The following is a 14113-nucleotide window of genomic DNA, read 5'->3' on the forward strand; positions in this document are numbered from 1 at the left end:
ATTGAAGATCCAAGCAATACATTATGCAGGTTTTCTTTCCATTTTCTGAGAGCGCATCTAAGAGTCCAAAAACATGAGATGAGAATAGTACCCTCAATAATACTTCTAAGCTAAAAAGGGCAAAATAATGATGTTCTATATAAAGCACAGGACTTGGAGTCACAAACATAGGCTCCATGCCTGGCTGTAGCAAAGACCCCAATCCTCATACAGAGTAAGTCTTTAGGGGGTCAATAACACAGTACATCCATTACTTATGAGAGAAATATCACTTGCATCAGTGAACATTTTATTGGAGTAAAAATTACATTTATTAATGAAGGTTGCATGATCATGCCTTAACCTCAGTTTTCTAATGTAATTAATCCTGGAGAACTACCCTAGCATAGCCAACCCAGGTTTAGGGAGCACAAAGGTAATTTATAGCCATGTTTGCACCTTCCCTCCCTGCACTTTCAGCTGTATCTGAACACATGGGCCATAGTATCAAGGACATGTCTGTTTTTCAGAGTTTCCTTCCATAGTAGTAAAATGATTGAATAATTTTAATTCTAGTAAAATAGGGGTAATATGGTAGTGGAAAGCTTGCGTGACAAATGAGTAAAGGCTATGAAGGCTTGGGCGCAAATATATAGGTTCAGTTACAAAAATGAAATTGAAAGGGAGTAGATAAAGACATCTAAAATAATTGTTCTGTAGGATATGGCCTTTCCACATAGTCAGGGAGCTTTCTCTTCTCTTCTGTCTGAAGAGAGAGTCCAATAGAGAATCTCATCTCTTAATTAGAAAGAAAAATACTCATCAAATGCATCTCATCACTGGAAAGCTAATGATCCACAGCTGCTATCCTGAAAGGGCAGGCTCTTTTTCCTGAACAGTGGGAAGTGTTAATCATTTTGGATGAGATTTCTTTTTAAAATGCTATAGTTTGCAGAAGAATGGGATATTCAGTATTCCAACTTAAATTATTTTTTGAAGTGTGGTACACCAGGGATAGAATCACGTGTGTCATTGAATAATAATGTTATACATATTATTCCTCACTAAGGGTATCCACTGAGGTGATGTAAATGACCAGTTCATTCCTGTAATTCTTGAAATCCTTGCCTCCAAGGGGGAAAAAAGGGGGGGGGAACCTCCCATGTATACCTCTTATGTAGCAAACGGCAGCAATATTAAACTATAACCTATGGGACACTCACTCCTCCCTTAAAATAGTCGGCTTGTTTCATAGTAATGAAGGGTTTTTTTTTCTTTTTCTTTTAAGCTTTAGAGGATACATTATTTCTTGAAAAGAGATTATAGCAGATGCAATCCATGTTCAATTGAATGTTTAGTGGATAGGGCCTAGTGAACCTTCATCCTCTTTTCCAACTGTTTTTCCTGTATTATCTATACTAGTTTAATGGAGGAATATGTAGCTTCCCTTCTCTTTCCTGGAGGAAATGAAATTAAAGGAATATGTTCACACAGAGTCTTTTCTTTTAAAAATATTATAAGATGCTTTTTCTGTGGAAAATAAAAAAATCACCGTTATTTTTTCACACTATGCCCTGGATAGTTTTGAGGCTTGATCATCTATCTTAAAATCTCTTTCTATTGAGAGTTTCTAAATTATTACATGTCTTGTTTGTTGTAGTTTTCTGCTGAGAGGAGATACTGAGGCAGTTTGAGCTGCGGTACTATCATTATCCTGTTTTTCCATAGCTGTTCATTTTATTTTCATAGCAAATGTAGTGCCCTTGCTTTATGAGTGGCTGACTGAGACAGGCGCTTCAATGAGACATCTGGTTGAATCTCAGTCCAGACAAAATGGAAGTAATCCTGGTGGACCAGGAAAATTACTTTGAGGAGATGACCATGTATAGCTATTCTGTTCATGTCAAAAACCCAAACTGCGAGTCCTTTCATTTTTATGCAGAGATTCAGAGTTTGCAGCAATAACCAATAATGTTTTTCCTCATTTCACCCTTTATTTCTGGATGTGGACTTTGCCATAGTTAATTTTATCTGTCTTCCAATTACATTATTTCAGCAAATTCTGCTTGGGACTACCCCTAAAGACCAGGAGCACACTACATTCTATAGATGACACTGGTCACCAGGTGCAATTCTGGATGTTTTTATTTTACAAAGACATATGCAGCTGGATTTTTCTTGAAAGATTGTCTCTCGATCTAATGGTCCCCAGATGTGAAATGAAGGCTAGGAAGATTTGCAAAAAATCTCATTAACTATCAACCTTTTCCTATAGTTTTCCAAGACATTCACATATAGTCCATTTAGTGGCAAAGAAGGAAGAAATTTAGGTGATCTGCTACTGTGGATTTTTTTTTAAATGTAGGTTTTTACACTAGAATTTGCATTAGTTTTTGAGATATAATGTTATGGTTCTATTAAACAAATCCTCAATTTAAGGTATAATTAAATACCTGTTTTAGTTCTTGATCAAATGGAAATAATAGAGTTAAACAGGAGGAGCTATTTGTTTGGCTTTTTTAAAATTTCAGTCTGGTAGCTATGGTTTGGGTTTGCCATAGTTCTGGAACCAGTGCCCTTAATTAATTTTGGAAAGCAGAAGAAATGTAAGGCAGTGCCTTGTAGTTTTTGGAAGAAAAGCATGTAGCGTTTCCAGTACATGATGACTGAAGACTTAGAGCAGATTCAGCAACAGTGTTGTTTTCCATTGTGCTTTCAGCTATTATTTTTGTCATGTGAGATGAAAACCAGGAAGTATTTTTTTTTTTTATTATTCTTGTGTTTTAAAAATATTGTGAGAGCAGGAAGAGAAGAGAAAGATCTCAACAAACATATGTACGTGTCATCTTCACTTTTTCTTTAGTATTTTAAGACGAGCCATAAAAAGTATCTCAATAAACCCTATACAGGCAGTCCCTGACTTACGCGGATCTGACTTACGTCGGATCCGCAGTTACAAACGGGGCTCGCCCCGGAGGACACGGACTGCGGGACCTCGTGGTCCTGCAGCCCGTGTGCTCTGGGGCTTTCTCCGCGTCTCCCTGGTCTGCAGACCAGGAAGACACGGAGCAAAGCCGTGGAGGGGCTCGGGCAGCGGGGCAGCCCAGGCGCGCCTGGGCTGCCCCGCTGCCCGAGCCCCTCCGCGGCTTTGCAAAGCCTTGGGGGAAGCCGGCAGCGGGACAGCCCAGACACCCCACGGCTGTCCCGCTGCTGGCGTCCTCAGAGGCTTTGCTCCCAGTTTCCCTGGTCTGCTGGTCTCCAGCAGACCAGGGAGACTGGGAGCAAAGCCGCGGAGGACCCAGGCGGCGGGACCGCGGTGCGTCTCGGTCTGCCTCCCGCGTCTTCCTGGTCTGCTGGGGGGGGGGGGCGCAGCTAGTACGCCTCTCCCCCCCAAGCAGACTAGGCTTTTCTCCGGACGCCTGTGGCAGAGCAGCTGGGGCGCTGCCGGTTGGTCCTGCAGCGCCGCTCTGGGCACTACTGGACCAACCCGGCAGCACCCCAGCTGCTCTGCCCCAGGCGTCCCCAAGTCAGCTGCTGCTGAAACTGACCAGCGCTGACTACAGGAAGCCGGAGGCAGAGTTGCTCTGCCCCGGGCTTCTGCTGATCAGTTTCAGCAGCAGCTGACTTGGGGATGCTTGGGGTTCTTAAGTTGATTCTGTATGTATGTCTGAACTGGCGGTCAGTTTCAGCAGCGGCTGAATCTGGATGCCAGTTCCGACTTACATACAGATTCAACTTAAGAACAAACCTACAGTCCCTATCTTGTACGTAACCCGGGGACTGCCTGTAATTGCTTTTTTCCTCCAGGTTAAAAATATATTTACTGAGGTATTTCTGATATGTAATGTAGATATGTAATATGTAGATGGAAACAATCTGTGATATGTATTTAATGGCTATTCAAATTGTTTTCACATTTTGGAATGATTAATTTTTTCTTTGTAGAAATTTAATGTTTTCTTTCAAGATATGTCACAGCTAATTTTCAGAGGTGTAGTAACTTTCAAACTGGTGGTTGTGATTGCACATTCAGCCACATCCTTAATCAATCTTTCCAGGTGTGTGTTCAGAGATAGTGTTGTGTTTGTTTAGATTAGTTTAATACTTAACTCATTACTGTAAATAAATTCAGTGTTAAAACATTTATCTCTCTTCTGTCTTCTAGCTTTTTCTTTTTGTGGTTTGGAACTTTGAGCTCTACATGATACCACTTGCTTTATTGTTACTATTGACATGGAACCACTTCTTGATCCTGTCAGGGAAAGATAATAGGCAACATGATACTGTAAGTATTTACTACTTTAAGCACATACTTGTACTTATTTTTTAATTTACTCAAGACAAGATTTTAAAGTGGAGTAGGTTTAAAAAATGGAATCTCTCAACTTAAATACAATGGCCTTTCAAAGACATTTCAGTTCATGATGCTTGATGGACAGTTATTCCTAACCATTTTGAACTTTTTTCCCCCAGCTGTTCAGTAAATGTTTCTACTTTTGTTGAAACTAATTTTAAAAATACATTAAAACAAGCTCCATTCTCAAAGCAGGTGTATGTGTTTTTGTTTATTTTACTGGTTAGGAAAGTTCTGTGAAAATTGTTGTGTGGGTAGCCTTCTTGAAAGTTTTTAAAAGCCAGAAGTTTGACAATGTTTTAGTTACTGAAATTACAATATGTGGTGCAAAATTAAGACATTAAATTATTGCATATTTGAGATATACTTGCAGTCTGTTTTGATCTTCTTTAGTAGCTTTTCAGTAGCATGTACAACTCAAGGAGCTTTTCATGTACACTTTTTCCCATCTCCTCTTCAGCTGAATACAGGAACTCAGAACACTCAAGTATTTGACATAAAAAGCAGCAGATTTATTTACAGTTGCATATGTTGATAACAAACTCTGTGCCAGATTTTCAAAAATATGCCTACGGAAGCATACATGATACTTTGTTTGCTTGATTTAGATGTACAAATCTTCCACTGTGCATACCATTTTGGCATTCTACATGTAAATTATTATTTTTTCCTTTAATTGATGTAGATATTACATTTTGCTGTCACAAAAGCAGCATATAATGCTGCAATTATAATTACTAGTGGAAAAAGTGAAGTTTGCAGATCTCTTATCCTGCTATTGCACATATATAGTACTGGGGTCATTTAAAGATTTGGGATGCAGGGTGGCAAAATGCATTAAGTCCTAAAGCTGAATTTATGAAAAATGTCCAGTAAATGTAAATATCTTTTTTCTTAAATGGCAATATACCTAGGTAAAATGAAAACTTCTCTGAAAAGAAAAATTTAAACATTACCTATGTGACTGTTCCATCAAAAACACATTGCTTGCATGAAAATTTACCCTTAGCTATCTAGCCATCCTAATAAAATAATGAACATTTGATATCTCATCTGATGTAGATACTTGATGCAGCTCAAAATAGTCAGCTTGCTGGCTTCAATCTTCAGACAAAGCTCAAAATAATTTCAATTGACTCTAGTAATGTTATTTCCTAATGATATGCATGCTTCTATCTGAGCTTCTGAAGTTTATCAAGAGGAAGATGGGACATCATCTGTAATTCTTTGAAATTGATGGTTCAAAACCATCATTATTGTGTTAGTACCTCTCTTTCACTAAGAACTGCAGATTTGTCATGTGGGTTTCAAGGTTTGTGACGTATCTTTGCATGTGATGGTCTTAACTGAGCTCACCAACGCACATCATGTGGAAGTTTGACCAAATATTACTACCTAATGAAAAAATTAACTGATCTAGTGAAGCAAGGTGGTCTTTTGGATAAAGAAAGTCAAGGAAATCAGAGGATCTGGGTTCTATTTCTGGTTCTCTGTTACTTGCTGTGTACCCTCAGTCAAGTCACTTTGTACTTATCAGTAAACTTATCACCCACCTTTTTAAAATGCTTTGAGATGTCAACCAAATATTCTGTACATTGTAAGTTCAAAGGATGTTTATTATTAATTAGTGATTTTAACTTTTATAAGTTTAACAGCATATGAATTTCCATGAATTAATAAAGAACTGTTCTTTAAACTTGTCTAATATGAATGAAAAATAATCAGACACATTGAGAACCTTGAAAAGTAGCTTCTGAGAAGGTCTTCAGTATGGAGCAAGGGGGTATTAAAATGGCAATCTCAATGGTTTTACCAGTTGTAGCATAAGACACTGTCCTCTGCTGCAGATCATCCTTCTTAGGATATTTTTACAGAAGAGGAATCATTTTCTCTGACCTTATAGGTGCCAACCATTTGTAATACTCTAGCATTTATTCTGTTGTGACATAATCCTTTCTTCTCTTGTCAGATGAGTTGAAGAATTTTGTTACAAGACACACCCAGATCATTTGCGTGCAAAGTTAACCTGCCACTTAGTCTGGTGCTTAATAAATACCGTGAATTAACTAATATAACCTGTGGGTTATACATGTTTTTACAAACCCCAATCCCTCCCTCCACTGTGGGGTATATATGCCCATGTCTTATACAAGCTGATTTTTACTCAAATTAAAAGAAGACAAGATCAACACGATACTGCACGTTGGCTATCTCTCTCTGTGCAAGAACCCACTTCACCAGGTTTTCTTCTAGTTTGGTCACTTGGCTTTCTTTCCTCGGCATGCTCTTTCCCAAGGATTTATTTTCTGAATCTTTGCTATTTCTTTTCTCCGCTCCCGAACAGACTTTTAGTTGATTTAAAACTTTCTCCCCGCTGCTCTATTGCCATTTTCTTCTGCATATGTCAGAACAGATAATTTAAAATTGGCTGTATATGATTTTTGCTTGGGCATCCTTACAAATATTTTTGTTATAAACTAAAGTTTGTTAGTTTAGTTTGTTATAAACTAAAGTTTAAAATGGTGTGGTTTGTAGGGCTTATATACCGGTAATAGGGTAGTACTTATTGCTCAGCAGCCTTAGCTGCAGTTCATTACCTGTGGGTTATGTACGTCCGTGGGTAATCTAAGATTTTTTTTTCACATGAAAGAAAAACCGTGGGTAATACACAAGTGCGTGTTATACATGGACATGAGTTATATACACTAATTTACTGCAAGTCCTGTCTTGGATCAAAAGTAAAATGAGTTTGAGAGAGCAAATTCTAGTTTTTATCATTGTTTGCCATATGGTATTGGTCAGTCTCTACTCAAAGGCCCACAGATTCTATGCAAATATTGTAAGTCTGGTGTGGTCTAAAATGCCACTGGGCTAGTCTGGGTAATATGAGTTGCTATGTTCCAACACTGAAGAAGGAACTTTTTTCTCAGAGCATCAGCAGACAAGGCTGGAGCTATATGTTGGGTGTTCTTGGCAAAATTATATGTATACTCCCCAATTTTAATTCATCACCTATCCTCAATTCTATCTGACCACAATAGGTTTTATTTAATAATGATTTTCTCAGAAAGTCCCACAAAAGTGATACTCCCTTGTCCTTGTTCTCCAGATGACGAATCTCCTTGCATCTCTCCCCTGTGATGAAAGACAGGAGGTGGGACTTCAACTCTTACTTTGGTTTCTGTGTTGGAACATAGCAATGCATATTTTCCATTTTGTGAGGTAGCAGCTTGACAGTTTTTCATCCTGGACTACTGGGCACCTGTGCAGGTACAGGGTCCAGAGCAGAGGAGTAATCTTATGGTGACTGAGTGCCAGAGAAGACAAGGTATCCCAGAGTAAAGTTGGCAGCAGGAGAAACCTGATGGAAAATCAGAAAGGAGCCCATATAATGGGAAAGCAGTCTGAAGGGCACTGTCACTCTAAAGTGACAAAGTCCTACTTTCTTCATAGTTTCTTTGATCCAAATTCTCATCCCCTGTCCAGGTGCTCTACAGTAACTGTCCCATGTCTATCCCCTACCAGGCTCTCATTGTACACCAATGTCACCACAGCAGACTGACTTCCCTCTCTTTGCCCCATTAGCTGTCACCAACACATGTGCCAGCTTTGGCTAGGCTTCTTGTCTATGGTGGTACTCACCACTGCCCAATCCAATATCAATGATAACTCCGGTGGTGTCTTCTAATCCCAGAAGCTGCCACCAACATACAGCAAGCAAGACCAAAGCAAAAACACACCAGGAAGAGAGAATGACTGGAGGAGGAAGAGCTACCTTCACTGAGAGTTAAGGAGACACAATAGTAGCTCAAGTTCTTGGACACCACTGTTTGGGCAGGCAAACTCTTGAATTTACCCACATTAGTGGACTGAGTGCAGAGACTGCAGGGAGTTTTTTTTCCAGAAGAACACTACAAATTTATTACTTTTTGGAGCTTCCTTTGTGGGCTACAGTTAAGGTTAGCCCTATAATGTAGAGCTTCCACATATTTCAAGAAACACTCTGTTTTCCCATCTTTCTAAACAATTTTTCCACATTTTAAGCAATTCTGTTGAACCATTGTTTAGCTGTTTTTAACACTGCGCTCTCTACTATATTTTTGCACCATTTTTGTCTGCATAAAGAAGAATGAATACAAAATAAGTTATAGATGAGGATGGGTCATGAGCATCACTGTTTCTGCAGGTCATCTACTTAGAGGATAATTTTGTCCAGCTGATTCATTTTAATTAATACAAATAAAAGGGGTAAGACTTCTGGGCATTAATTTCAGGTATCTTCAAAATGTAATTGTTTCCTTTTGCTAAGGCTGTGATGTGAATTACTAGTGCTACTAGGCTTGCATAGCTGTACTTATGATGCATATAAAGTAATTAAATTTTTTTCATTGTGTCAAGACTAGTATAAAGACTCCTAAGTTCTTTGCAAAGGTTCTGCATGAAACCCACCCTTGTTTTTCTTGCTTCTTTTAAAGAAACACTACACAGTCTCCTGACAATAACTATGCCCTTGAATATTTCCTCAACTAAAATATTTTTTCAATTTATAAATATTTTTTCTCCTAAAACATCTTTATGAAAATGCACATACACACAAGACAAAGGTTAACTTTTTCACATTGTCCTGGGATTCAACAGCATCTGTCCTTTTATGTTGGCTCCTGGACTCCTTTTCATTCTGTTTCTATTCTAAAATCTTTGTAACTTAAAAATAACCTAGCATAATCATTTATTCTCTATTGTTCAGTCTTCTGGTTTTCTAACAAAGCGATACCTATTTCTGGGACATTTTTTACCCTGCTGCCCACCCTTCCTTGTCAGCTGCACTGAGTCATTCACTGATATGAAGTGCTGACCCTGCATGAGACCAGCTCAACAGATTGTTCATGGCAAGTATAATGTGTTGTGTGGCCAATGGGAACATAGATTTTTCCTGTTATGAGCCCTAAGGCTATAGTGAGCATGCTCCGGGGGTTTGTGGGTGGGTGGGTGTGAGGAAGTTTTTTCCAAGATGCAGTCTGATTAGTTTTGTATGTGTAAATGTATTGAAAGAAAAGATATCTTTCTACACTTGCAATCTGTTTTAGGCCTCCATGTACTAGTAGAGCATGGCACCATGAGAGAACACTTGGTGTACTGAAGGAGAACAAAAAAGGGGGAAGCAAAGTACTAGTATTTTTACTACTACTGCTTAGCCATCAAGCAATATATCTAGTGCTTTTCATTTTCATTATGCTTCATAACTCAGTTTTGTTTTGTAATTTCACAAAGGCAAGGGACATAGAGTTGCTTTTGCTATAATTCAGTTTAGGGTTACATGACAATGGTGTAAACCAACTATAACTAGCTACTTTCAGTAGGATGCTTTAGTTCTCCTATATACTGTACAATGTGATGTGACACTAGTCCTGACGTTGGTTCTGCTTGAGGCAAATGGCATTCAAAACTCTGTCATCAGTTCAGGAAAGTGCACAAAGGTTCTCTCTCAAAAATTAGTCTTCTCCTGAAATTTGTCTCCTTGAATGCTGACTTCTACAAAAATATAACATATTCTCATCTTATACTTTGAACAGCACAGTGATAGTCTAAACAACAACAAAAAAGCCTTTTAAAATTGGTATACTGTATACTCACTTTGGGCTCTGTCAGAATATAAAGACCACAAGGAACATGTGCTTGATTACTCAGCAATCTGCTGAGAAACATTGCTCTTTATATGGAGCTAAATTTTTATTCCTTATATTCTACATATATAGAAGAAAAGTAAACTCTCTCTTACCTAACCAGACCACGGGACAGGGGCTCATTTTAATATCACAACTGAGACATGAAAATGTCAGCTTAATCAAGCATTTAAATTTTATTAATCAAGCCTAATTTTTATGAATGCAAATAATCACTGAAGCTGGACAAATTTGTTCTAGATTGCATCAGAAACATAATTTTAATATTTAATGGCCTGATGAATTTAAATGGAGAATTATCTTTATGAAACAGACTCTTCATAATCTGCCATTAAATGAGAAATGAAAAAATCAACATAAATCTTACATAAATGTTAGTTAACTAAATGTTGGTGCTATAAATATTACAAATACATTATGCACTAATTTAGCAATCACATAGTACACTACATAAAAAAATTAGTTTGGTTATACAGCATTTCTCTTCTACAATGAAAAGAAATTCATTAAAGTTGGCTATTCCTGCTACTACCATTAAGGAGGCTATCTTAGCTTCCATTATGATTTTCTGCCTTCAGGGTTTTATACTGTATCGCTTCCATAGAAGTTTGCTATTGGGCAAAGGTCTCAACCCAACCATGCTTTTTAGAAATTTTTCCAATCCTAGATTATTTGCACTTGCTTTTTCTTACAGGTGGGGAAACAAATCCAAGAAATGTTCATTTTAGGAAGGTGTTTATACTTTTAGCCTCAAAACAGAATAATTTTAAGGGAAATTTTACTGTTTTTCCCTGTGAAGCGTTATAGAGGTGTATAGAAAATGCATAGCCGTTCCTTTGTATAAAATGTCTTCTTATGTTTTTTTGTTTGTGTCCAAACTTATATAACTACTGGCTTGATTTAATACAGTAGCAACTCCAAAATGTCTTAATTGTTAAACTAAGAAACATTTAGTTAATATGAATATACTAATTGCATAAAATATATATAACAGGGCAAAAATGCTGTTTTTATTCACTAAAAAGGGAAGGCAGCCCTAACTTTAAATATCCTAAGTATTAGCACCACTCAAATTTAATTATCATTAAATATGCATGTGTATGAGTAGTGTTTTGTTCTACTAGAAACTCAGCACTAGCTGAAAAAAAAGATTAAATTTAAGATAATTACATGTTAATTCTGTTGATAAGAAATGCAATAAACCACTTTATTACAAATGTTTTATTTAAACTTCTAGGTGATCATTTTTAAACAAAAAATGTTACTCTTTACAATTGTTTTAAAGTGTTGTAAATACTTTATATTTAGCCAAACATAAAATATTTTTTCTGCTCCACTGGTTAAAAAAATCATAAAACCAAACAGATCAGTTTTTGCATATGACACACACAATATGGTACATTCTGGAGTCTTTAGATGGAGACATACTTCAAATAAATACTTAGTATTCTGTTCTCAATAGTTTATATAAATATCAGCTAAAAATCCTGAGAACATTGAAATCCAAATATTTAAAGAAATGCATTGGAAATCTCTTCTACTGATGTCATATTTTATATGAAAATTTAGTCTTTTACTACATTAGCAAATGAACATTGTGTGCATATTAAGCTGATAACAAACAAAAAGTTACATGTTCTTGTGTCAAAAAGTATATTTTCTCCAAATATATTGCAAAGAAATTTATTACATTGCAAATAAAAATTATTTTGTTGATATTACAGGACCATGTAATCAGTAGCATGTATCAAAAAGCATCTGATAGCCATATTAAAGTCACATTTCCTATAAAAAATCAGACACTGGATTACCATATAAACCAAGGAAATGTACTCTGTAAGAAAAAATAATTGTATCTGTAAAAACCCGGATGTTTTAGTAAAATACTAATGCTTTTTTTTAGTCTCCTCTTTTCTACTACAATATATTCTGCCTTACTGGCAAGCTTATCATACTAATTATTACATCTAGTAATTCAGCTATCTTGATGACTCTTGTAAATGAAATACTTCAAGGCCAAATCTTCAATCGTGTGAATCAAACTCAGGAGATACCATAAGTTAAATTGTATTTCAGATACACTAAGTTGTGAATCAAAATCTGTTAGTGCATTTTCTTTATAAATATGATATGCAATAGATGGCTATTTTAATTAAGCTAGGTCTTTTGAAAAGTTCCTTCCTCCTCAACAACCTTGTGAGAAAAGCAGGTGTCCTTTTATGACTGACAACATAAACACATAACAACCAGCTTACTGACTAAGAAAGTTTTCAGTCTGACCTTGACTTTGAAGATGCCTGAAATAGCCTGAGTGGTTTTGTGCATCCTCCTCAGTCAAGACATATTCAGTAATTTTGTTACTTTTATACAGAAGTGCTGTAAATCCAATGACACACAAACACATGCTGTAGTTACTTTATTTGGAGATATAATGATCTAAATGAACTCCAGACTCTGTGCTGAAGAATACCACTCTAACAGTCTTGAGGGTGAAAATGTTCAATTGGGACCCAGTTTTGTTTTCTTTTATTTCAATGAGAACAGGAGTGGGCTCCTGGTTGGTAATACCGTATGTCAAAATATTAGTTTCTGCAAGTATTTGGGCACTTCAACCAAATCAATTATAATATTACTTGTTTTTAGTTTGAAACAATTTGTTTTAAATACTAATCCATTGAGGTGCTAAGCAACTCGGGAGAAGTTCCAAACACTTGAACTACCAGTTCAGGGCATCTATTCCTTTTTAGGACTTGCTGAGCATTTCATAGGATTGGGTCTTTAAATTATACTAAGAGGTCAGTCATTAAACATATCTGGATTACTGTGGTTCTTCTACTTTTTGAATTTTCTTGCATTGTGTATTAGAGTAAAAGAATATCATACTACTGCTTATTTGGAAATGTGTCAAGATACCCCTTAAATAAAACAGTTTTTTCCATTGGAATAGCTGTAGAAAAGTTGGTGATAAATAAATACTTAATTACTATACATTTACACTGATCATGTTGTAACTTTGCTTCTAGAAAGTACAGGAGTATTCTAAAAGCAAGAAATAATTCTGTAAACATTATACAAGCAGCTAATGTACTTTGTGTGGAATTTCTTAATTTCAGAAGAGATTTTTAAGCATCTTTGGGACTGAGTTATTCTTCGCTCTAATTCTGACCTAAAATGGTTGTAAATAAGCAGAATCTGTACTATTATATTATTGATTTTGCTGTTAGATGTTACATTAAATGGTCCCCACCTCCTCCAAAATTCCATCATTTATTGAAGTAATAGTTTGATTTTTAATTCTAAAAGGAGTAACTTAAAGAAGTAATTAATTACCAGAGTGCATCCTAGTCCAATTTTCTTTTCCTCTGGAACAAGTGCTCCAACAACACAGTTTTAATTAGTGTTTGCAAACAGAATTCTGTTTACATTGTGGAAGGTGGGAATGGGGCAGGAGTGATCTGTCATTATAGACAAATTATTCTGTGTGGGATTTTCCTGTAAAATATTTACTGTTCAAAACTATTTAGTACAGAAAGGACCTTGTTTAGTACAGAAAGGGCCTTGTTTTGCAACCTTTCAATATCTTCTTCTTACTGTTTGACCATAAAGTAGCTGACATTCCATATTTGAAGCCGTCTACGTGTGTTTTTTAAAATGTCATCTGTATTAGTCTTACATTCAAGGAACAGTACCAAGAATCAGGTTCTTTCAAGACCTTCTACCAGTATGTGGCATATAAGTCTGTGACAAGTGACATTACAGAAGGTCATGTCACTTTTAACTGCTTGCATTAGATCTTTCTGATTTCCCCTGTGCCCTTCCTTTGTTTGATTAATACTACTTTGATTTTGAGCAAGGTATCGGAAAGCATAATTTAGAGTGAGAATCCTAGGGCTGATCTGAGATTTTTTTTTTCTTAAAACTTTTTATAAAATAACTGATATTTTGTTTAACTGTTATGTTTCCCCTCTTAAATTATTTTCCCCTTTAATTTTTTTCTCATTGAAAAAGCATAATATTTTTAGATATCTGGATTACTGTGCTGTGTTGCTAAAGCCTGAAGTAGCACATATGAGGTTTATTTGAAAGGCAGCTACTA

The 14113-nt window shown here is 36.4% G+C and overlaps 1 protein-coding gene across 4 annotated transcripts in view; it reads left to right on the top strand.

The window, feature by feature from the left end:
• The window catches only part of MCTP1 (multiple C2 and transmembrane domain containing 1), a 390864-nt gene that overhangs the window by 312157 nt on the left and 64594 nt on the right, over nucleotides 1-14113 (top strand). For all 4 annotated transcript variants that reach the window (XM_075932146.1, XM_075932144.1, XM_075932145.1 and 1 more), the window contains one exon: nucleotides 4145-4264. In XM_075932146.1, coding sequence (XP_075788261.1) covers nucleotides 4145-4264 — 120 coding nt within the window. The remainder of the gene's footprint in view (nucleotides 1-4144; nucleotides 4265-14113) is intronic.

This window comes from Pelodiscus sinensis, chromosome 6, assembly GCF_049634645.1.
Source record: "Pelodiscus sinensis isolate JC-2024 chromosome 6, ASM4963464v1, whole genome shotgun sequence".
NCBI lineage: Eukaryota > Metazoa > Chordata > Testudines > Trionychidae > Pelodiscus > Pelodiscus sinensis.